At 46.2% G+C, this 26,033-nt stretch overlaps 1 protein-coding gene across 1 annotated transcript; it reads right to left on the bottom strand.

Annotated features, from left to right (window-relative positions):
* Positions 1 to 46: 46 nt before the first annotated feature.
* LOC118084106 (uncharacterized) lies at positions 47 to 17,832 on the bottom strand. Its single transcript, XM_088664955.1, has 8 exons — positions 17,766 to 17,832; positions 15,055 to 15,146; positions 12,602 to 12,785; positions 10,497 to 10,640; positions 7,823 to 7,956; positions 6,995 to 7,203; positions 5,217 to 5,323; positions 47 to 3,381 (listed from the first exon to the last, which is right to left on the bottom strand). The coding sequence occupies exons 1-8, from the start codon at positions 17,786 to 17,788 to the stop codon at positions 3,279 to 3,281; spliced, it is 996 nt and encodes a 331-aa protein (XP_088521081.1). The 5' UTR covers positions 17,789 to 17,832; the 3' UTR covers positions 47 to 3,278.
* Between the last annotated feature and the right edge of the window lie 8,201 nt (positions 17,833 to 26,033).

The raw sequence follows: 26,033 nt of genomic DNA, 5'->3' as shown, positions 1-26,033 counted from the left end.
AATCAGAACATTATATTAACCAGGAATCCTCCTTCTGTTATGTTTTAAACATAGTTTATAGTTTATTTTTGAACTTGGGTTTACTTATTTTTCTGCTACATTTATACACAGCCTATACAGCCTTGCTTTGAGGGGGAGCATTTTCAAAATCCATTCAAAGTACAAAAGCAAACTAGAATTTAAACAGCCCAAACCATTATAAACAGCAACAAAAAAGAAAATCTAAAAATTGACATAAGCACAACAGCTTAAAAAAAATTCTTTAAAAAGGCAAAAACCAGCAAGGGAATCTTAAAAACAAACAAACAACATATTATTGTAATTATTCATTTGTTTAATTATTATTGCATTTACATTCCACATTTCCTCCAAAGAGCTCAAGGTGGCATACATTGTTCTCCTCCTGCCCCCCCCATTTTATCCTCACATCAACCCTGTGGGGTTGGGCTGAGAGTGAGCGACTGGCCCAAGGTCACCCAGTGGGCTCAGTAGGGATTTGAACCTAGGTCTCCCAGGTCCAAGTCCAACCCTCCAACATTTCTCTGATGAAAATAGGAACTTCCTAAGGAAATGCAGCACGTTCTGGGATCAAATCAGAAACTGAGACGCCTTCTGTAAACCTGGGACCGTCCCTAGAAAATAGGGACACTTTGGGGGGTCTACACTGCAACCACTACACCACACTGGTGGTTGCCTCAAAGGGGATATGAGTGAACTTCATTGGGACCCTTGATTTAGATACATGCAGTGGAGGCTGATGTATGGGAGCAAATAGGGGCACTGCCCTGCCAACCTCAGCCAGTCCTCAGGAACTCCCCACCTGTCTCCCTTCTTACTTACATCCTGTCCAGGGGGTGGCCCTGCCTGCCTGCTTCCTCCTCCTTAGTTTCAGAGTTGCCCCTTGTAGAACACAGTAGAGAGGAGGAGGAGGATGGGGACAAAAGAAGAATTCGTTGGCTCTGCCCATCATTGGCTCTGCTGCCGCCTGCTGTGGGGATTCCTGCCTTCTTTTCCATCTGCCCAATGGCCACCAGCCCCCACTGGCTATAAATATAGATACTAGCAATGTTTAAACTTTCAGGACATCGAAAGACACTCAAGGGGAAACAGCATAGCAGGATGGGAAGATTCGCTTTACATGCACCACACTTAAAAGAAAATAAAAACAACAGTTTTAACGTTCTTGAAGAGAACGTATACTGGTCTCCCTAAGCCTTGGGGCCTAAGGTCACAGCAGCAGAGATTGCAATCTGCTCTGCTTTGCATTAAACAGAATAATAGACAGGGGGTGGTTTTGATGATTGGGATAAAGACTAGCAACTCCACACCCACATTTTGAAATATCCCTTCGATCAAAACCCCCTCCCTAAAAACAAAGCAAAAGAGAATAGAACCCACCTTTCCGCTTAAAAGGCAATAGGAATTCAGAGTGTAACCACAACGGCGAACTTGGGTGAATCTACTAATGCAGCCGTGCCCTCTAGTGAGTGGTGAGTGGTGAGCATGAGACCAGCTTCTAATTCCGCCCTTTAATGAAAATGTGTTTATTATGTTTAGCCAAACAGCAGAGCCTCGCCATTTGGGGACTAGCAATAACGCCTGTTCATTAGCGCCTAGCTTCCAACAGCACTCATAAATTTGCTTCTGGGCAATTTCTCTCTTGTGGCACAGCAAAGTTATAAGAAATACCTGCCTCCCCTAATCTAGCTTGTATTTACATTAAAATTTGCTGACTTTTTGGAATCTCTGGGCACCACACAAGCCCATGGGCCACTTATTCTATGGGCTAAGGGGGAGGGCTCTAGCTCAGCAGGAGGGCACCTGCTTTGCATGCAGAAGGTCTTGTGGTCAATCCCCAACATCTCCAGGTAGGGCAAGGAATATGCCCTGCCTTAAAACCCCTGCAGAGTTGATGCAAGTCAGTGTAGTCAATACTGAAGCATGTCATCTGACTCACTGTAAGACAGCTTTCCCATTTTCCTACTTAATTCAACCCTTTGTTCAGAACCATGAGGGCTGGAATCTTACATCATGTGTTAGAGAAGGACAGGAGCACAGTGACACAGCAGAAAAGATGCCAGGTTCAGTTCCCAGCATATCTAGGTACACTCTTGGCTGAAACGAGCAGTAAGAATTGCAGAAAGGGTAATTGGTGTTAGTTTGCCTTCAATAGAGACACGTTATGCTGTCCGAACTAGGAAGAGAGCAGAGGGAATTGACGCAGATCCTTTGCATCCGGGTCATCATGTGTTTGACTTACTTCCATCTGGACGTCGCTACAGGGCTCTATACACAAAAACGACTAGGCACAGGAAAAAAGGTTTTTCCCTTGTGCCATCAAATTGTTAAATTCATAGTTGTGTAGCAGAAGGGGAGGCCAGTTATGGGTGGGGTTCGTTTGCTGTGCTATTGTATTGTGAGTGGAACAGTGTTTGTATAAGGTACGTTTACACTGCAATGTAGTCGAAGCAAAATTCCAAGTATGTTTGGTACTTGGCCAATAAATTAGTCCTTCTTCCTTAAAAATTCTGGATAGCTGCTGACAGCCAGTGTAGACAGTACTGGGATAGCTGGACTCAATATAAGGTAGCTTCCTATATCCCTGTTAGGGAACTAATTGCAGCTGGAAGATGGGCAGAAGAGGGGATCCTGTGGACACCTTAGAAGACTTCTGTAGGTGCCCATGAGCACCATGTTAGTGACTAGTGCCTTATATTAAGTCTGTCTCCCATGCCTTTCTGAAGATAAACTCAGGAGGCATATTCAGTGGGCCTGGAAGTGAATGTGTTTCTTCATTTTGTGGTTTAGGGCAGAGGGGAGGCATTAAATAAAGAATTGCCAGACGGAAAAAGATGAGTCTTCCTCCTCCAGTAAACTATGTAAAAACCTCTCCAAATTAAACAGTTGAAGCATAAGATTGTAGAGTTTGAAGGTACTACCAAGACATCTAGTCCACCCCCTGCAAAGCTTCAGTTACTTTCAGGCAAAGGACAAACTAAATATATTCTGGGATACACAGAACTAACTCTTAAAGCATCAGCATCGTGTCATTGTCACCTGCTTATTATTGATATAGTGGCACCAATGGGCATGGGCATTTTGCAAGGGGTCCCTGCCCCAAGAAGCTTACAATCTAAAATTCGACACAGGTGACGCAATCAAAAGAGGGGGAAAGAGCAGGAAGAGGTCAAGCATGTAGTTTAGTAATGCATCATGTGTCAATTGTATATTGAACACCAAACAAGGAAGTCCAGAACTTGCTGCTGTTGTGTGTGTTTTTATCTGCTCCAAAGCGACTCAGAAAGTTCCAGATAATCAGGAGCCATTTTGATCACAGTGACACCTCCACCTGGATGACAGGTTTGTGTGTTTCCAAAACGTCTGCAAGAGAGGAGAGAGACTGTTAATGGAGCAAAGACTGTTGATGCAAAGGCAAGGGGTGGGGAACATTTTTCTACCTGAGGGCCATATTCCAGTCTTCGTGACATGCCAGGGACCACATAGCTAAGGCCACAGGCAAAAGTGGCGGAGCAACTAATGTAAGTGCCACCTTTGTGTAGCAAGCCAGTTTCTACACTTACTCACAGGTTCCTTGCTATCCTCATTCTAGGTGAGCAAGGGTTCAAGGATACGTTTCAGCCAGGCAAAAAAACTTGAGGTGAGCCAGGCCCTCCAAGGTCATGTGCCATAGGGGTGGTGGCACTGGTAGTGGAACAGGGGTGTGAGGGGAGCGCACCGCCACTGGCGGCACAATCCCAGTGGGGTGCCATTGCGGCTGCCTCACACACACACACACACACACACACACACACACACACACCGTGCTGGGCACCACGCCCCCACAGGTGGCGCACCACACCCCCGGGATGCATGCCACACCCTAGCGGGTGGCGTGTCACGCCCCCCCAGGACACACACCAGCCACGCCCCTGCCTGCTCTCTGCCACTGGGTGGGGGAATATGCCCCTGTTCAGCCTTTCCCACCAGGTGGCTCCCACCTCCCAATGGCAGGCTGCGGCTCTGGGGGCCTTCCTGATGCAAGGTGGGCTCTGCAAGTTTCTCCAATCCTGCTTCTGAAGGCACAGCATTGATCGAGGAAGTCATGGGAATGGGGGAAGAGTGGCTTCCTTACTTCCAAAAACTTGTTACCCCCCTCTCCATGCAAGCAGACAATCAACGGTGCAAGTTACTATATTAATAATACTGAGGAGTTGATGGAAGCTTCTGCCTTAATATGTGTGTCATAAGACGACCCTGTTTCGTTATTCGTTCTGTTTGTATTGCACGTTCCTGCCCTTTGGGAAATTTGAGGATGCCTCACAAGACTGAGAGAAATTACAGCTAAAGCCAAGTACTTGTAATAAACTAGCAGCAACTAAAGGGAATTGTGCATAAAAGGCAAACAACAGGCCCGCAGCAGCAGCCAAAGGTACCCCTCCCTCCAGACTGTGGAATCTGGAACAGATACAGTCTTCCAGTGTGAGATGAGGAGGAGGATGGGAGAGTACCCCCCCCCATACACCGCTGCCACCACCTCCTCCTCCTTCATGGGCTGCATTTATTTACAGTGGAACCTCGGTTTATGAACACCTCGGTTTACAAATTTTCAGTTTATGAACACCGCAGACCCATCTGGAACGGATTAATCCACTTTCCATTACTTTCAATGGGAAAGTTCGCTTCAGTATATGAACGCTTCAGTTTATGAACAGACTTCCGGAACCAATTGTGTTCATAAACCGAGGTACCACTGTACTGGCTCCACAAGAGGCTCAAATCCTTTTGACTAGAAGCCTTAGAAAATAAATTACTAATACTAATACTATACCGTGCCTTTTTATCCTGACAGGGACTCGATATCTGTGTTGTTAACGAAAGTGCTTACATCTGTTTGTGCATAAATAAATATATAAACTCTATTAAGTGTGTACATGTGTGTGTGTTCAATTAAATATATTGTGTATATTAAATAATATTAACTACACTGCATATTTACAATACAGAAATGTAATTCTGTGTGTGGCCCCCAGGCTCTGTGTCGAAGTACACTTGCAACCCACTTGGACTGAGAGGTTGGACCGCCCTGACTAAGAACTTGGGAGGCTCCTCCCTCTCCCCCATCCTCAAGGTGGCACCATGAAAGGTCTCAGGAGTTGTGTTGCTGAGCCAGGAAACTCCAATAAGAGCAGCCTCACTGAAAGGGGGTGGTAGCTTACCTCCATCCATTTAGCTCCACGTCAAACGCTTCCACAGTGGTTACGTGGACAGTGCCGTCATAACCCCCGATGGCTAAGAGGTAACCATTGGCAGCAACCAGGCTCACCTTTGTTGTTAAAAGTAAATAGAGAATTCTCAGTTTTGCCACCACACACATAAATTTCCATGCAATGACTGTGGTAGGCCTGCAGCTCAGAGGTGGAACAACTGCTTTGTGTGCATAGAATCATAGAGTTGGAAGAGACCACAAGGGCCATCCAGTCCAACCCCCTGCCAAGCAGGAAACACCATCAAAGCATTCTTGACATATGCCTGTCAAGCCTCTGCTTAAAGACCTCCAAAGAAGGAGACTCCACCACACTCCTTGGCAGCAAATTCCACTGCCGAACAGCTCTTACTGTCAGGAAGTTCTTCCTAATGTTTAGGTGGAATCTTCTTTCTTGTAGTTTGAATCCATTGCTCCATGTCCGCTTCTCTGGAGCAGCAGAAAACAACCTTTCACCCTCCTCTAGGTTCAACATGTGGCATCTCCAGACAGGGTTGAAGAAAGACTCCTGCCTAGAACTCTAGTGAGCTGTTGTGTAGACAGTCAGTGTATTATTATTATTATTGTTATTATTATTCCCACAGGTGGCTCACAAGATAAAATCACAATACTGTATAAAAACACAAAACACGTAATCAAAATAAAAGCAACCCAATAACCCCCTCCCAACACATTTTAAAAGGGTATCAATCAGCCAAAGGCATGGTTAAAAAAGAACCTTTTTGCCTTGTGCCTAAAGGTGCATAACGAAGGCGCCAGACGAAACTGCCTGGGGTAGACAATGCCTATTTAGATGGACCAGTGGCCTCACTTGGTATAAGGCAGATTCCTGTCATTTTAAGGGGAAGGGCCATAGCTCAGTGGTAGAGCAACAGAGGATCCTTGGTTCAATCACCAGCATCTCCATGTAGGGCTGAGAAGGACCTCTGTCTGAAATCCTGAAGGGCCACTGCCAGTCATTGTAGACAATATTGAGCCAAATGGACCAAGGATCTGGCTCTGAGGAATGTTTCCATCTTCCTAACATTCTGTCTGAGAGTCCCATGGACTGCAAGAAGATCAAACCTATCCATTCTTCAGGAAATCAGCCCTGAGTGCTCACTGGAAGGACAGATTGTGAAGCTGAGGCTCCAATACTTTGGCCACCTCATGAGAAGAGAAGAATCCTTGGAAAAGACCCTGATGTTGGGAAAGATGGAGGGCACTAGGAGAAGGGGGCGACAGAGGACGAGATGGTTGGACATTGTTCTCGAAGCTACGAACATGAGTCTGACCAAACTGCGGGAGGCAGTGCAAGACAGGAGTGCCTGGCGTGCTCTGGTCCATGGAGTCACGAAGAGTCGGACACGACTAAACAACAACAACATTCTGTCATGTTTTGATCTAGTCATGAAACCAATAGGCCAGATAAAAAATAAATAAAGCAGAGCTGCAAGTATTGTTTCAAGCAACAGTCTGATCCTATACCTATCTACAATATAAATACAAATCCTATACATATCTATTGAGTTCAGTGAGACTTGCTTGCAGGTAGGTGAACACTGGAGTGGCAGCCTAAATCGACTGAAGGTTTAGGCCACTATCCTAAACACACTCATTTGGGAGTAAACTGCTCCATCCCTTATGCACCCAGTAGATCGCTATGGTCTGCTGGAGAGTTTCTCCTACAAGTTCAGAAGGCATTGAAAGAAGTTTAGACGTTACTGTGATGAGTTCCCACGGCACTGATACCTTGCTCCTTCTTGACTTCATGGGCATGACAGCAGACCACTCATTGGCAAGAGGATCAAATCTCTCAACACTGCACAGCTCGGTGAGGTCATCTCTCCCACCAACCACATAGATCTTGCCTTGAAAGGTAACGCAACCCAGGTTCTCTCGACAGGTCTGCAGGGGAGGGCAGGGAGTCCACCTGTCTTCCAGGGGATTGTAGCGCTCCACTGGGGTAGGCAATAAAATTGAGACACAGGGTGCATTCAGGAATGGGAATTCTTGAGCCAAGCAGTGTGTACCAAAATGCTTATGGTGGTACAAAGTATGCTTTAAAAGGATGCATATTTTTTATGAACATAACATGTTTGGAGAAACCACTTTGCAAGAATGTGTATATTAGGCAAAATTGCACACACAAAAATGTGTACATGTGGAGAAAAACAAATACAATTCCTTCTCACTGAGCTTCATGTTAATGCATGTGTTAATTTAAACCACATGAGGACACTGTTTGTCTATCAATCTAGCCAGCACTTGGTTGCAGTATCTCTGTCTAAGTTAATTCTGCCCCTAAAAGCTGAGCCAGTTGTTTTTTCCTCTCTCCCAACATGTTGAGACAATATGTCTATTTCTCTCTTTTACCTCTACTCATTCTGTAAATAGTTCTTGCCCAGATGAACTTGTTTTTGCATGAATAAAGCCTTTGAGCTCCAGAAACTGTAAGTGATCATTGCAATGTAATTCATCCAAGCTGCAATATTTCCTAACAGTTGGAGGGCGATTTGGGGGTGGGGTGCATCTCCTCTTCAGACTCAGATCATGTCTACAACAAGAGCTTCTTATTACCTGAATGTAATGTAGAGTAGCCATCAGATCCTCCAACAGCATACAAGTAGCCATCCAGTACTGCCAAGCCTAGGCCCCTTCGGCAACGATTCATAGGTGCCATCTTGCACCACCTGTTGAGTAGTGGATCATATCTAGAGACAAATATACAATTGTGAGAATGCTTAGAGACAATTGAACCAGTGTTTAATTCACTGGATAGAGGGTGTCAAAGGGCACAAAGGATGTAATGGAAAGAATAAGATGGATGCAAACAGAATATAATTTATTGGTATTGACTTATGCAAAGAAAGTACCTGTATACTGTATTTAAGAGAGTTAATATTATAGATGACTGTTGCTACTAGACTTGGTTATGCCAAATACTGGAGATGGTCCAACATTCATGTTGTTAATTGGGAAGCACAGTTATATGAGTTGCATATAATATGTCAGAGGCTACTGAGCGTTAACAAGGGTCCACAGAAGCAAAATTTGAGTTTGGAAATGTCCTGTAGAAGCCCCAAATCTGTGGGATTCCTTCCACACAAAGCTGCATCTGGCATCTTTGTTGTATAGCTTTTGTCATATGTTGAAGATGACAAAGGCTTCTTTGACACTGAGTGTGTGTGTGTGTGTGTGTGTGTACCCACCCTATTCTTCTGATTACACAGAATTTTTATACTTTTGTAACCTGATCTGGAAGGGACGCGGGTGGCGATGTGGGTTAAACCACAGAGCCTAGGGCTTGCCGATCAGAAGGTCAGTGGTTCAAATCCCCACGACGGGGTGAGCTCCTGTTGCTCGGTCCCTGCTCCTGCCAACCTAGCAGTTTGAAAGCACGTCAAAGTGCAAGTAGATAAATAGGTACCGCTACAGCAGGAAGGTAAACGGCATTTCCGTGTGCTGCTCTGGTTCGCCAGAAGCAGCTTTGTCATGCTGGCCACATGACCTGGAAGCTATACGCCGGCTCCCTCAGCCAATAATGTGAGATGAGTGCCACAACCCCAGAGTCGGTCACGACTGGACCTAATGGTCAGGGGTCCCTTTACCTTTTAACCTGATCTGGGGCTTTATGGTGAAGTTAGAAATAATTAACAACCACCACATCAGGCCCAGCCCTACGTGCAGGCTGGGTGGCGCAGGGCACCATGGCGCCGGCCCGCGAGGAGGGCGCCGCGAGCTGCACCCACCCGCTGGCCGACCGGTCCGCCGTGCAGCTGCGCCTGCCCGCCCGCCTGCCGTGCAGCAGCGCCTGTTGCACCCGCGCTGCGCGCGGCGCCCACCCGCCCACCGCGCTGGGGAACCGGGTGGGAGGGTGCCGGAACGGGCCGGGAGGGCGCCGAAGGGATCCGGCGGGCGCCGGAGGATCCAGCACACCACGGCGCCGGGAGCGCTTAAGACGGCACTGCACCACATCATATCAAAATAACAATAATGGTGCATTGCTAGACAACAGAGGAGCTTTTTAAAGTTTCTAGCTCCTTTATAATATGAAGGTTGTTTTTTTTAATGGTGTTAAATACATACTTACTAAACATACATGCAGCCATATAGATCACCAAACTGGTTATGTCAAATTAATCAATAAAGAAAAGGGACCATTAAATAATTATTTCTGTCAGGGGATTGTTGCGGCTACTCCTGAGTAAAGAAGCTCCAGTCCGTTCTGTCTTTAATGGTTTTATTGTGCATACTATTTACAGTGCAGAGATAGCAGAAAACATGACCTCCTAGTCACTTGCAGAATCCAGCAATGGCGCCCTTCTGCTCCGGGGCCAGCATAATAGCTTGGGCATCCCGAAACGCCGACCTCTAACCTTGCATTTGGGTGCGCACCTCAATTCGGGCGCCAGAAGAGGCTGTGCTCCCTCTCCTACTTGTTGGCTGGAGTGGTGCAGGGGCTCTGATACATCGCTGAGCTGTGCCTCCTCCACTCCGCTCCCTTCCTCATTTCCTCCCCCGACCCACTGCTGCTGCTCTCGCTGGGTGAAGTGCTGGTCAAGGTAATGGGGGGAGGCTCCCTGTAGGGAGGTCCCCTGACATCTTGTATCAAATGTTCATAGTGTTCCATATACAGTAGTTGATCGTTTCTTTTTAGGACTGATTCAGTACAGTGGAACCTCAGTTTATGAAGACCTCGGTTTACGAATTTTCGGTTTACGAATGCCGCGGACCCATCTGGAACGGATTAATTCACTTTCCATTACTTTCAATGGGAAAGTTTGCTTCAGTTTATGAAAACTTCAGTTTATGAACAGACTTCTGGAACCAATGGCACCCAAGCTTCAGGTTAAGTACGCTTCAGGTTGAGTACTCCACGGACCCGTCTGGAATGGATTAATCCACTTTCCATTACTTTCAATGGGAAAGTTTGCTTCAGCTCATGAATGCTTCCGTTTAAGTACCCTGCGGACCGTCTGGAACAGATTAATCCACTTTCCATTACTTTCAATGGGAAAGTTCACTTCAGTTTATGAACGCTTCAGTTTATGAACAGACTTCCAGAACCAATTGTGTTCATAAACCGAGGTACCACTGTATACCATAAGTCCCACTAGAAAATCTCTATTCGAAAGGCAGGGTGAACACTGGTTTATTGTTTAACGAAAACCAAATAAATGAACAAATGTACAAGAACAATCATCATCTTGCCATCATCACACCCAAAGGGCAACCATTGGATGAAGCTTACCTCTCAGTGGTGTTGAGGCATAGGAGCCCATCATAGCCACCGACACAGTACAGGTAGCCTCCTAGCTCAGCCACGGCCGCATCCTGCTTGGGTTCACGAAGCGGCGCCACATCCCACCTCCACTCGTTGATTTCAGGATCATACCTTCAGCAGCACAAGAAGGAAGATGAAACAGAGTTGCGGTGTTGTTGTTCTTTATTTTACATTCTTTATTGAAAAATAAAAAGTGCAAAATTACAAGTGCACAGAGATAAGACACAAAAGAAGAATAAACAGGAAACAGTACCCGTGTAGACATATGTGGTGCTGTATCATTCAAATTGATGAAATTCTTTCAACGGCATCTCAGTATTGATGTATTTAGACCTGAGTGCTACCCATCTTTGCAGAGGTGCTACATAAGACTATTCCAAGGGTGCCCAATTTGGACAGTTAGTATCGGTTGCAGATCTCCAGAACTGTGTACTTGACAGTAAATAGGCATGATGATATAGTTCTAAATCTGAGACTCCGAATCCTCCTTCCTTTATTTTCTAGGGGTTTAAGACCCTCAGTGGCATTTTCTAAACAAAGATTTGATTCTTTGAAAGTATTTGCTAGGCATATATGGTTTGGAACAGAGTTAGAAGCTGCTAAGGCAGACCGTGAAGGCCCACTGGGAGCAGGAGGGCAGAAGGCAGGGATGCCCACAGGTGGAGATAATGACAACCACAGCCAATGAGAGACAGAGCCAGCCAACTCTGGTTTTGTTTCTAAAATATACTCGGAGTTGAGTGTTGATTTCATGTTCTTTATTTCAACTCATGGTAAACAGTGAGTGAGTCCTTTCCCCAAAAACTTCTGGCTATATACACAGTACATTATTTACACAATGGGTCCCACATGATTGGCTCCTGCAGGCCAATCTGGTTGCTGATTCACTTCCTCCTGGAGCCTGATTGGACTGCTCCTGCAGGCCAATCCGGTTGCTGATTCACTTCCTCCTGGAGCCTGATTGGGCGGCTCCTGCAGACCAATCAGGGTGCTGCCCTCTAGGATCCTACCTGCCTATTGTTCTAGGATGCAAGCATAGCTGCCAAGTCTCCCGTTTTTTCCGGGAAACCCCTGTTTTTAAAGCCATTTCCCACTGTCATCCCGAATGGCGAAATATCCCGTAATTCCCCCGGATTTCTTCCGGTGCCGCTCTGCCTATGTCTGGGCACTGGAAATCGGGCAGCGCCAGCACCGGAAGTTGCTTCTACACATGTCTGAACATGGAGGGTAGAAATTGCAAGGAAGGAGAGCACTGTTGCCCTCAGATCCTACTTTGCAGACTTCCCATCAGGGTATGGTCTGCTCATGAGGCAAGGCAAGGCAATCACCTCAGGTTGCAGACCTGGCCTCTGAGAAGCATGCCACTTGCCACAACTGCCTCCTGTATGGTTGCCCACTTCCACTCATCACCTGCTTCTCTCTGGCCCCCTTTTTATACCATCATCACCACGTTCAAAAGAGGAGAAGGTGGGGGCATTTTCTGTTTTGCCCTAGGCAGCAAGGTGTCCCTGCTTCCCAATTCATGCATCTACCCTGTTTCTCCGAAAATAAGACGTAGCCATAAAATAAGCCGTAGCAGGATTTTTAAGCATTCAAGGAATATAAGCCATACCCCGAAAATAAGACATAGTGATAGGCGCAGCAGCAGTGCCAGCTGCGGCAGGGGGGGAGACATCCCCTGAAAATAAGCCATTGTGTGTGTTTTTTGAGGAAAAATAAATATAAGATGGTGTCTTATTTTCGGAGAAACACAGTAGTAGTCAGTCACAGCATGATGAACAGAGTGGGGCTTTGGCCTGATCCAGCAGGGCTCTATGCTGCATAGGACAATATAGGGTTTTGGGGGAATGGGCATAAAAGGAAAATGCCAAGCAGGCCCCAAAGCCATCTTGCCCTTCTTACTTCTACACAAATGGAAGGGGTAACCATATGCAGATCCACCACAGAAACTGCAAATCCTGGTCAACAGAAGTTTCCTCTTCAGTTAGCTCCTTCCCATCGCATTTCCAGTTTGCCCCACCATAACCAGCCCCACCAAAGCCTAAAACAACCCAATCACGTGGCAGAATTACCTCTCAACACTGCTGAGGCACACCATGCCATCATGGCCTCCCACTGCGTAGATGGAGCCATTGAGGGGAGCTACTCCAACTCCAGTCCGATGCCTTGAGACAGAGCCCAGAACCTTCCACTCATGTTCCAGGGGGTTGTAACACTCCACACCACTGACATTGCCCTTAGGGCTCAGCCCCCCAACTATAAGATGAGAGAAGGGTAGAAGGAGATTAGACCAAAGAATTGAAATCTTAAGTGTCGGTAGTCCAAGGTCAGAAGGAAGGGATGACATCTGACTCATCAGTGCCATTTCCATCAGAGGGGGTGACGAGCAAAGCTGGGTCGGCTCCAGTTGGCTCTTCTGGGGAACGAGCAATCAATAGGCTTACCCTCCATGAATTTGTCCTTTTAAAGCAGCAATTTAAAGCCATTCTGTAAGGTGTGGTGCCAGGAGGGGAATTTCCCCTGATGATATATAAGTGATGTTACAGTTCTGTGTAGGGGAGATGGTCTTTCGGGTATACTGGAAGCCTGACTCCAGAACTAGAGATAAATTTGTGCTGGGTTTATTACCCCTCCTATTTCTGTCTAGCAATTTTTTAAAAACGTTTGCCTTCCCACCGCTAAAGAGCTTTTGGAGGAAACAGATGCACGGCTGAAAGTGCTCTGCCAACTGTAAAGCAGCAATAGATTTCCTCATTAAATGACTCTATTTCCAGAGACCGGTGTGAATTTTTTCCCTCGTTGACTGACAGCCTGTCAGCCTCCAAAGCATAATCTTTCCCCGGTAACCAAGGGGTCTCTGTGCTGAAGTCATTAACAGAACTGGTGTTGGGGATGAATTTTTAACTGGGTTGGGGAGGGATCTATTAATCAGCTCTTCACAATTTTAATGCGGAGGGTCATGATCCTCTACCACCTCCTCTATACACAAAATTGTGAGTCACTCTAGAGTTTGATTGACAGGAAAGGAATCAGCATTAAAAACAATCCTTTGAGAGCTCCCCTAAATAGACTTTCTGACAAAATGATGACAGTAAGAGCTGTTCGGCAGTGGAATTTGCTGCCAAGGAGTGTGGTGGAGTCTCCTTCTTTGGAGGTCTTTAAGCAGAGGCTTGGCAGTCATATGTCAAGAATGCTTTGATGGTGTTTCCTGCTTGGCAGGGGGTTGGACTGGATGGCCCTTGGGGTCTCTTCCAACTCTATGATTCTATGTGAATCTTATCAGCTGCAAAGGGAGTGGTGTTATGTATATTACAGGCCCAGAAGGCTATAAGTATTGCTTTTATATTTTATATTCATTACCATTATCATTATTAAGTTTATTACCCACCCTTCACCAACAGCTCCCAGAGCTGGGTCCTCACTAGGGAGAGAAATCTGTTTCAGTTCACAATTAAAGGTGAATCCATCACAAGGAAGTTGTGGGGATTAAATGACCATGTATGCCACTTTCAGCTCCTTGTGTGGGAGAGGTGGGATATAAATGCAATAAACAAATAAATGAAACAAAATAAGTATAATGAAAGTTTCCTACATTCGAGTCCAATACATGGATTTAAGGCAGGACCAGATCCTGGCATTTTGCAACTGCAAGCGCTGACTTTTAACTGGCATCTGCAGATGGGCATGGATGAGTCAAGCCTTCTCTGTTATTTTCCACCCATCGCCACCTGTTTCCAGAGGAACACAACCTCTTCTTCACTTTACAGAGTTAGCAGGCATGGATCACAAGATCTCAAGAAAACTTCAATGCTATGAAAACATCTCTTCCAGTAAGTACAAGTATAGGCAATTTACAAGTGGGTTTCAAAGCTTGCTGCCTGTCTACTGTACTATTTTTATAAAGCCACATATATCTTCTGTAAGACAAGAAGTGTTCTCCTTACAAAACAACATGACCCACCCCTGCCCCACATAAATTTCTTAATAAAATATACTTATAAAAAGTGGTCAGCCTGTGGCACCAGATTGGTGAGACTGGTCTTCTTCATTCTAATTTGATGACACTAATGATGAATAAGTAATGGAGGGGAAGAGGGTGGCGGGCAGATGGGAGGGAGAGAGGGAGGTGGGAAGGGATGTGGCAGAGAGTGAACAGGATTTGCTCCCCAAAATAGACATTCCTTACCTCTACTAAAGAGCATGGAACACAGAAGGGCAAGCAGACAGCTCCAGGTTCAATCCTCAGCATCTCCAGGGCTGAGAGAAAAACCCTGTCTGAAATCCTGGACAGCTGATACAAGTGTTGGCACATTGACGAAGATGGGCCAATGGTCTGACACTGCATAAGTCAGCTCCTAGCTGCCATGTTTGGGAATGACACTAGTGTTCTGCCTCAGTGCCTGAAAGGGGCCAAATGACTTACCTGAGTTCCATTTCTGCCCCTGCCCCCAGGGGATCCAATCCCAGAGAGAAAATGATGGATGTTTCCAATGGGATGCTAGAAAGGACGCCGTGTTATACTTACTAGCATAAACAAGTTCCAAGGGACGTCCTCGGTTGGGCACTGTGCATTTGGTTCTCCAGCTAAAGGGCTTCCTCTTCGGTTCAACCCGTTCCCTGCAGCAAGCCAAGACCTCCCTGTTATTATTCTACCCTCAGGAACATCTCAGCTTCCAAAAGCAAACGTGCAAGCTGCCATTCTCTCCCAGAGAAGTTTTGAGATGTTGACTTCAAGAGCATCAGCCCTCGCAAAGGGAATGCCACGTGAGAGATCGAGTCATTCCAAGAAGGCTTTTTAAAAAGGTTAATGGCTTGATCTATCCTGACTCCAAATAGGAAGCAGGATTATTTTAGAAACATCTAGCTAGACTATGTCCTTGATTCAGGGCACATCTGGACAATATGCTTATTGAGCATCATAGGAGCCAACTCCTAGGGGCCAGGGTCCTTTCCCCCCCCCCCACGGCAATAAATTATTTGAGGTGGCCACTCCACCACCAAAGGTAATGGACATTCAAATGGTGTGCATGCACCACATCTTGTGATCATTACCTGCCTTCCCCCCTCCCCCATATTTTATTCAAGTTAGCACTCCTGTGGAGCATTCGTCCTGACTGATTTAGCAGAGGGGGATTAGGTTGTGCTGTCTCCACCCACTTCTGCATCTGGCCCTGCTCACCACCAGTTTAAGGCTCTAGGAAGGTTGCCCACAAGGAAATTAGGCCCTCAGGCTTGTAAAAGGTGTCCCACACTCCCCAAGAGCTACTGCCAATCAGAGGAGACAATACTGGGGAGATTGACATATAGCATGACCTGACCTATGTTGCAGAGATGAGAGCATGGCCACACTAATGCGCTTCTACCATTTTTTATTCAGGGTGCAAAGCAGTAGCCATAAAGTTGGGGGCAGGTGTGGAGAACTTGGGCCTTCCAGATGTTACTGAATGGCAATTCCCGTAATCCCTGCCCATTGGCCATGATTGCTAGGGCTAATGGGAGTTGTAGTGTGGCAATATCAAGAGAGCCAAAGATTTGCCACGCCTGCCTTAGAGCATGTGCATTGCTCTCTCAGCTTACCCCTCACAGGTTTAGGGAGGCAGGATACAAATTTAATGAATGAACAATTGAAAACTAAGGACTCCCCTGGATGGCATATTTACTGAACATTCACCATGATTTGCATGCAAAAATAAAAAAGCAAAGGTTAGATTGCATCTGGGCTTTATTGAGCATTTGTTCTGATTTGTTTGTAAGGAAGTCATAGGTTGATGAGCATTCATTCTGATTTGCTTCCAGGTTGTTTATGTATCTTCCCATTAGTCACACATTCATTCTGCACTTTTTGGTGCATTTCTCTATACAAACCACAAAAAGTCGATTGTTGTATTTTAAGTGGACTTGTTGTGCTATTGTTACAAAGTGCTTTAATGCACTTCAGTTGTGCAAACCTCAATTTCCTGGTATGCACTTGAATCCTCGCACAAAATATATTGACAGTCTTGATGTTCCCTTAGATCCAGATCCAGGACACTGGGTATCCGTGTCCAGCTCAGACTCCCACAATGCTGCTTCTCTACTCATCTTTCAGATCCAACACAGCCCCCAGTGCTTCTGCACCCAGTCATGCACACATCTGTCTCAGCTTCTTCCCTCGGTCCCTATGCACTCTGATATTCATGCTACTTCCATCTCCACTAGGAGAGCCAGGGCAGTGTAGCAGTTAGAGAGCTGGTCTAAGATCTGGGAGACCAGGGTTCAAATCCCCACTCACCAGGTGACCTTTGGCCAAGTCACCACCTCTCAGTCTCTAAACTACCTCACAGGGTTGTTGTGAGGATAAAATGAGGAGGTGAAGAACTGTGTACACCATCTTGAGCTCCTTGGAAGAAAGGTGGGGTATAAATGAGAATCAAGAATAAAAATGGCCCACAGCTCTGAGGGAATCACATAACCAGTTCTTTGAATTTCTAACACACATTCCATGCTAGAGTCTCCTCTCCAACAGGAAGGGAAACACGCCCAATTAATATTATTATTATTATTAATAATAATAATAATAATAAATTAATAAAAGGTAAAGGACCCCTGGGCGGTTGAGTCCAGTCGAATTCGACTGTGGGGCGTGGCACTCATCTCTGCTTTCAGGCCGAGGGAGCCAGCTTTTGTCCGCAAACAGCTTTCCGGGTCATGTGGCCAGCATGACCAAACCCAAGGCCAGCCCTACGGCCAGGCTGGGTGGCGCAGGGCACCAGGGCACCCACCCACCTGCTGCGGAGCTGCGCCCACCCACCCGCCACGGAGCTGCACCCCCGGCAGCCATGCTGTGCGCTGCGCCCGATGGCCCGGCCGCGCTGCTCTGCCCGTGCAGCTCTGCTCGTCCGCCGCGCTGGGAAACGGGGCAGGGCGGGGGCGCCAGAGGGATCCGACGCACCACAGCGCCAGGGCGCCAAATATACTTAAGACGGCCCTGACCAAACCACTTCTAGCACATGGAGAACTGTGACGAGTGCTAGAGTGAATGAAAACACCATTTACTTTCCCACTACAGCAGTACCTGTTTATCTACTCACGTTGGTATGCTTTTGAACTGCTAGGTTGACAGAGCTGGGACAGAGCAACGGGAGCTCACCACCTTTGAGCAGATTTGAACTGCTGACCTTACAATCAGCAAGCCCAGGAGGCTAATAATAATAATAATAATAATAATAATAATAATAATAATAGGTAATAACCTACCCTCTTTCTTCATAAATGCCCATCCTCACACTCTGATGATGCTACTTGTCCAACAAAGAGAGGGAGCCGTTTGTCTAATTTAGAGGCAAAGCGGCAGGCTTATATGCAAACTCAGAAGCCAAAAATAGGAATGCCTGGCATAGCTCCAAGCTAGAGGCTACGAGCCATGTGTCTCTGTGAAATTCCACTCAAGCCATTGTCCCCATCCCCAGCCATGAGCCTCGCTCAGCATAACAAGACACCTGATATCCAGCCAGAGCTATCAATTCCAGCTCAGGACTTGGTGGCCAGTCTGGAAGTGACGGCCAAGATCATCTGTTTATTTCTTGATTACCTCCAAATCCCATATAGAACTCCAGTTGGCAAACACACACACTGGGTTCCCGAACCAGTTTTCCACCCAGGCACCAACCAGTCAGTGGAGGCTGGTCCATTAGGGGAAATGGGGCACTGCCCCACCAGCCTCAATCTGCCCTCTGCCACCACCACCTACCTGCCGTCTTTCTTACATCCAGCCTGGAGTGGAGGAGGCACTACCTGTCAGTTTTCTCCTTCTCCTTAGTTTTATTATTTATTTATTTATTTATTTATTGAAAACGCCACATTTTTCGGTCTATAAGACGCCCCCATGTATAAGATGTAGACGCCCCCATGTATTTTGGGGGGCTCAGGTTTAAGAAAATGGGGAGGGGGAAGATGTATCCACGTATAAGACGCCCCCTAATTTTTGACATTATTTTAAAGGGGGGAAACCTAGTCTTATACATGGAAAAATATGGTAAATATCCTGCCCTTCTTCCCCAAGGAACCCAGAGAGGCAGAGAGATATAATATAAAAACAAAGCAAAGCATTTTTAAAAAATTGATTAAATAATTTAAAAAACAATTATAGTTAAAAGCATCTCAAAACAGTTACTGCTAAAAACATTTCTAAAAACTGTTTCAGTTCAAAGCATACTAAGCCACAGCCTGAGCAAAAGTGAGCCACACCTGTAGTTCTACTATGAATATAAGCTAAATACACAACTTAACATATAGACACATTGCTCACCCCCACCCCCACCCCACTTAGACCTCACCAATAAGTTTGTCATTGTGCTGTATTCTGCAGTGTCCCCTGTTGGTGGCCACACAAACTGCAGCACGTGACGACAGGCTTACATTTGCATGTATATAGGAAGATGTTAAGAAGTAGGTCCCGAAAAATGTGTTTGCCCAGGATCCTTGTCCTGAAAAGGTTGTAGACTATTTCACCCAGGGCTGACCCCAGGTTTGAGCAGTGTGCTGTCCCGTATGCCTCAGGCTTGCTGCATGGCAATGGAAGCAGCCACAGTACTTGAAGGGTAGTTTAAGAGCTGCCATTTTAAAATTTCTCTGGAGGGCCCTAGGCCATGTCATGGCAGAGTATTGTGGTGACTTAAAATGTGCATCTAGGTAGGAGAGCCTCCAGTGTGGTACAAGCACTGGTGGATCCTGCTGGAGCCGTCAGGTGATGACACCAGATCTGATTGCACCTAGATTAACCCCACACCAAAATGCTACATCACCATCATCATCATTATTATTATTTTGCTATTATCATCACCATTACCACCACTACTATTAATAATTAATTACCTGCAATTCACCCCACTATAACATTAAAACACAGTATTAAAAAGAGTTTAAAACAACTTTATACAAATACAGTAGTACCTCAAGTTACAAACGCTTCAGGTTACAAACTCTGCTAACCTGGAAGAGTTACCTTGAGTTGAGAACTTTGCCCCAGGATGAGAACGGAAATTGTGTGCCGGCAGTGCAGCGGCAGCGGCAGCAGCAGCAGCAGCAAGAGGCCCCATTAGCAAAAGTGCGCTTCTAGTTAAGAACGGACCTCCGGAACGAAGAAAGTTTGTAACTTACTGTACAGTGGCAACTCTGGTTAAGAACTTAATTCGTTCCGGTCCGGAGGTCCGTTCTTAACCTGAAACTGTTCTTAACCTGAAGCACCACTTTAGCTAATGGAGCCTCCTGCTGCTGCTGCGCTTCCGGAGCATGATTTCTGTTCTCATCCTGAAGCAAAGTTCTTAACCTGAGGTACTATTTCTGGGTTAGCGGAGTTTGTAACCTGAAGAGTTTGTAACCCGAGGTACCACTGTATATATATTATGCCTCTCCCAACACTACCTTCTCACTTGTTCTTTTTTCTCATTGGGGATTGGGGGGCGGTGGCAAAGTAGGAAGAAACAGCTCACAAACTTACACATCTTGGCCTCAATACGAGGGCCATTTCCACAAAGTAAGAATCAGAGGCAGAGCACACCAGCAGCTTGAAATAACCACTTAAAATACCTTGTTGTAATACACCCAAGGGCAGAGACGAAGCAACCCTTTGAAGTCCAGTAACTGAATTAGGAGAGAATCCCTCTATAAGAAGGTGACCCGATTAGGCAGTAATCCCATTGCCATGGCAACCCAACTCTCTCGTGGAGTTTAGTTTCAGTTTCAATGTCTGCAAGAAGGGCATGCAATTGACCTCCCTGAGCTGGCGCAACACCTCATCATCTCCTTCTCATACTGCTATGGCGCTGGTCAATGCAAAGCAGACCTCAGTTGCTGCTGTTTCATTTAATTTCCTTAAAGCGCAATCCTAACCATGTTACCCTGAGTATTTATTTAATTAAATCACACCTTTTCCTCCGCATTGTTCTCTCCTTCCTCATTTAACCCCCTCAACAACCCTGTGAAGTAGTTACAGGTAGGTAGCCGTGTTGGTCTGAGTCGAAGCAAAATAAAAAATTCCTTCAGTAGCACCTTAAAGACCAACTAAGTTTTTATTTTGGTATGAGCTTTTGTGTGCATGCACACTTCATCAGATACACTGAAACAGAATCAACCAGACCCTTATGTATATTCAGAGGGTGGGGGGGTGGGAATGGGTGATGGGCTGATAGGAGAGGTGAACCTGTTGATGGCTGTTAACGACTGCTGATGACTGCAATTGGTCCTGCGGGGGGTGGGGAGCAAGGCACAAAAGAAAGCTAAATCATGCATAATGAGGCACAAAAGAAAGCTAGATCATGCATAATGAGATAAGAATCCGATATCTCTGTTCATCCCAGGTGGCTCCGTGGTTTTAAGCTTGGTAATGAGTCCCAATTCAGCAATTTCTCTTTCTTGTCTGTTTCTGAAATTCTTCTGTAATAAAACAGCTGCTTTGAGATCTTGTATAGAATGTCCTGGGAGATTGAAGTGTTCTCCTACTGGTTTCTCTGTCTTCTGGTTCCTGATGTCAGATTTATGTACATTTATCCTTTGGCGTAGGGATTGGCCTGTTTGTCCAATATAGAGAGCTGAAGGGCACTGTTGGCATTTGATGGCATACACAATGTTAGACGATGAGCAATTAAATAGTCCTGAGATGGTATGTTGGATGTTGTTAAGAACAACGATATTTTTATTATCTGGACACATGGACAACAGACCCTGGAAACCTTCCACCAGACATTCAATGACTTTCACCCCACCATCAACCTAACAATGAACCAACCTATGCAAGAAATACATTTTTGGACACTACTATAAAAATACAGGATGGACGTATAGACACCACCTTATACAGAAAGCCAACTGACCGACAAACATATCTACATGCTTCTAGCTACCATCCCAAACATACCAAACAATCCATCGTATACAGCCAGGCCCTACGTTACAACCGCATCTGTTCCAACTCTACAGACAGAGAATCTCACCTAAGAGATCTACAGAAAACCTTTTTTAACTAAAATATCCACCTGATGAAGTTAAACAACAGATCAACAGAGCCAGACTGATACCTAGAGAGAACCTGCTGCAAGACAGACCCAAAAAAGAAAATAACAGAACACCACTAGTCATCACATACAGCTCCCAAGTTAAAACAGTACAACGCATCATCAGAGATCTACAGCCTCTCCTGGACAATGACAGCTCCCTTTCTCAAGCTCTGGGAGGAAGACCTTTCATTGCCTACAGACAGCCACCCAATCTTAAACAACTCCTCACCCACAATAATACAACCACCAGACTTAACATGGACACTGGTACCAGAGCCTGCAATAAACCCAGATGCCAACTTTGCTGCCACATACACCCAGACAACACCATTACTGGCCCCAACAACATCCAACATACCATCTCAGGACTATTTAATTGCTCATCGTCTAACATTGTGTATGCCATCAAATGCCAACAGTGCCCTTCAGCTCTCTATATTGGACAAACAGGCCAAACCCTACGCCAAAGGATAAATGGACATAAATCTGACATCAGGAACCAGAAGACAGAGAAACCAGTAGGAGAACACTTCAATCTCCCAGGACATTCTATACAAGATCTCAAAGCAGCTGTTTTATTACAGAAGAATTTCAGAAACAGACAAGAAAGAGAAATTGCTGAATTGGGACTCATTACCAAGCTTAAAACCACGGAGCCACCTGGGATGAACAGAGATATCGGATTCTTATCTCATTATGCATGATCTAGCTTTCTTTTGTGCCTCATTATGCATGATTTAGCTTTCTTTTGTGCCTTGCTCCCCACCCCCCGCAGGACCAATTGCAGTCATCAGCAGTCGTTAACAGCCATCAACAGGTTCACCACTCCTATCAGCCCATCACCCATTCCCCCCCACCCCACCCTCTGAATATACATAAGGGTCTGGTTGATTCTGTTTCAGTGTATCTGACGAAGTGTGCATGCACACAAAAGCTCATATCAAAATAAAAACTTAGTTGGTCTTTAAGGTGCTACTGAAGGAATTTTTTATTTTCCTGTGAAGTAGCTTAGGCTAAGAGGCAATGGCTGCCCCAAGGTCAGCCGCTTTAACCACTGCACCACACAGTTGAGTCCTGTTGAATCCAGTGGGGACAGTGATGGCTGGTGCCCATTGGGACTGGTAGGGTGGAAGGCAAGCAGCTCAAGAGCAGGTGACGCCAGAGCCAATGACATGCAGAACCAAGTAATTCTCCTCTCTGTTGAATTCTACTTGGGCAACACTGAGAATAAGGAGGAGGGTGAAGCTGACAGTCAGTACTGCCACCCCAGGAATGGATTTAGGTAAGAAGGGAAGCGGGAGAGGGGAGGGGCTGAGGTTAGACTGGATCTAGTTTGGCAGTACAGTGGTACCTCGGGTTACAGATGCTTCAGGTTACAGACTCCGCTAACTCAGAAATAGTACCTCAGGTTAAGAACTTTGCTTCAGGATGAGAACAGAAATCGTGTGGTGGCGGCAGCAGGACGTCCCATTAGCTAAAGTGGTACCTCAGGTTAAGAACAGTTTCACGTTAAGAACGGACCTCCAGAACAAATTAAGTTCTTAACCCGAGGTACCACTGTACCTCATTTGCCCAAATGAAGTAGCCTCCACTGAATGGGACTTACTCCCAGGTAAGTGGGGTTAGGATTGCAGTCTTAAACACTCTAGAATACTTTCACTCATAAAATATGGACATTATTTGTAACCATTTATCTCCCACCTTCAGGCCCAAAGGCCCACATGGCAGTTTACAATTAGTCATGTTGAAACTATATATGATAAGAAACATAGCTTCAAAAATTAAGCTATTACAATTATATCCACTTTTCTTTCAAGGAGCCCAAGATGGCATGTTTCTATCAACTTTCAGGTTTACAGAGTATGGCCCTCAATGTGGAGCTCTATCAGGTCAAAGGAGAAATAGACAAATCTGTCAAATTAGTTTCTCTCAATTGCTTATTTTTCTAGTCCCTGGTTCAGCACATTTCCATATCAGAGAGACCAAATTATTTTTCCAATACTTTTTTGACACCATCTTCTCCCTTTTTCATTTCCTCAGCCTAAACCAGGTTCACTTTGCTTTTTTGCGGGCGTCAGGAACCTTTTTGGCCCAGCATGCAAGGTCATTACCTCCTCCCCACCCCACAGGCCAACTGAGACAGGTAGTTGGAAGATTGGCAGGCAGGTAGATCTGCACACTGGCAAAAGCAGTGAGGTAGCCAGCAAGAGAGATTGAACTCCCCCCATTCTACAGGGTTCAGATGTAGGAGGGAATTCTCTGCAGATTATTCCCTTACTTATCATGAAGCCCGTTAAATTAACGGGTGCTAGAATTAATTTGCGTGGTTCCGCCCCCCCCCCTCACCCAACGCCACCACCTCAGCCCCTCACTCAGTCCCTTCCCCGCCCCAGCCAGCTGCCTCCTCAGCTTCTTCTCTCACTCACCCCTTTTACCACCCTCTTTTTTCTACTCCTCTTCTCTTTCTTTCTCTCTCTCTCTCTTTCTCTCTCTCTCTCTCTCTCTCTCTCTCTCTCCCTCCCCTCGCTGGCCCCAGTTGCAGCAGCCCTTCCAACCCCCCCCCCTCAAAAAAATCCACACACACTTCCAGGGACTAATTCCCTCTTCCCCCGCGGGTGCGCCCGCCCGCTCTCCTGCTTTCGCCCCTCACTCGCGGCTCTCTCTCTCTCTCTATCCACACCCACCTACCCTCCCTTTCCCTTTCGCCAGCACACGCCTGCCTCCTCTCCTTCCCCTCTAACGGAGAAGAAACCAGGAGGAAAGAGAGAGATCCTTCCGTAGCGCAGCAGAGGCAAGGGGAAGCCGCACACTTTGGGGGGGGGGTATGATTGTGTATATGCAAGCATGTAATCTCTCTCACGGTCCTGGTTTATCCCGTCTGAAGTCTCTGTACTCCAAGTCCCAATGGCTGTCCGTGGGGCACATGCGCAGTAGCGCAATCCCACGGACACAGGGACTGGACGTAGAGACACTTGCACTTTATTATATAGGATGCCCTCCAACTGAGCAGCACAGAACTCCCCACACCAGTTCAGTTCAGTCCTGCACATGTAGTGCATGTGATGTAGAAGAACCAAGCAGTATTGAAACCCACACCATCAGGTGCCATCATTTGCCTATTGGGCTAATGTCACCTTATTAGCAGCTGGGTGAGGTTTAAGGAAAAAATGGCCCTGTGGGCTAAATTGAAACCTCTGGTGGGTCAAGATTGCCCCATGGGTCGGAGGCTTCCCACCTCTGCATCACTGTGCAACAGTTGGCATTTGTAGTAATTAAATTATAACAATTAGATGTGATACTTAGAAGCACGGCGGCCGAGAAAGAATCTCCATCTCATCGGAAGAACTGAAATCACTGTAGCAACTGATAAGGCACGTTGCCATCCGTGGACACCAGTCTCTCATGTTGTAGGTATTCCAAACTGGTTAGCACATCAGTTGCCATTGCAATCACAGCCTCCACTTGGCAGTGCACAGCACAGGCTGAGGCAATAGGGGAGGCGAGGCGAGCTGTCCAGAGAGACATAAGAGCAGCTGTTGGAAAGTTCAAATCGCTGAGGCGTCAGCTCGCGCCAGGCTGGTTTTTGCACCTGTGAGGAAAAAGATCCCTTCCACATTCCATAAAAACATTGCATTCTTGGCACGATCACCAATCCTCTTATTCTAATCAGGGAATTTAGACGGGGGGTTATCACAACAACTGTCACTCGTACCTCTCAGTGGCCAACACTACATGTTCAGCATAAACCAGAGCAGGGTTGAGGAACTTTTCTCAGAACTTTCAGGGAGCACATGCCATTTGTGGGCAGGTCCAGAAACGAAAGTGGGCAGAGCAACATGCAAAAATTTACCTTTGTGCAGCAGGCTAGTTTCTACACAATCCTCAACAGATTAGCTTTGGATCCAGTCTAGCTGGAATGTGTTCCTGACCTCTGCTTGTCTGAATGGATGGGGAGTGTGTGTGTGTGGCAGGAGTAGACAGTAGTCTACTGTGCAAAAATAAACAACTACATCCATTGCTCCACCCACTGTTGCCTCTGGCCCTTCCAACCAGTAGCATGTGGCCCCTAGAAAGTTGCCCGGAGGCTAATGTGGCCCTCAGGCAATGCACCCTCTAGGGAAGCACCACTGCCCTAAGAGCTGCATGATGTTGCAAGTATGTGTCACCATCTCAGAAGAGGCATTCATTACCACAAGTAATAATAATAATAACAAGAACAAGAACAGCAGCAAGGGCCTGCCAAGTCAGAGCTTTCCATACTGTATGTTGTGATATGTTGGTGTGTCGGCTGCAGTGTGTGGGTGTGTCACGCGAATGCTGCCGGGGCTGGAAAGGGGTTAGTTTGCTAGTAAAACTGAATTACTGTGTCCCGTCCCGAAATGATGCATGTCTAAAAATAGTGTCACAAGCGTGAAAAGCTCTGCTGTAAGTCATTTAAGGCTCTCCTCCATGTGCCTGTTCCACAGGAGGT

The sequence above is a fragment of the Zootoca vivipara genome, chromosome Z2 (genome assembly GCF_965207765.1).
Source record: "Zootoca vivipara chromosome Z2, rZooViv2.hap1.1, whole genome shotgun sequence".
NCBI lineage: Eukaryota > Metazoa > Chordata > Lepidosauria > Squamata > Lacertidae > Zootoca > Zootoca vivipara.
This window is presented reverse-complemented; position numbering and strand designations above follow the sequence as displayed.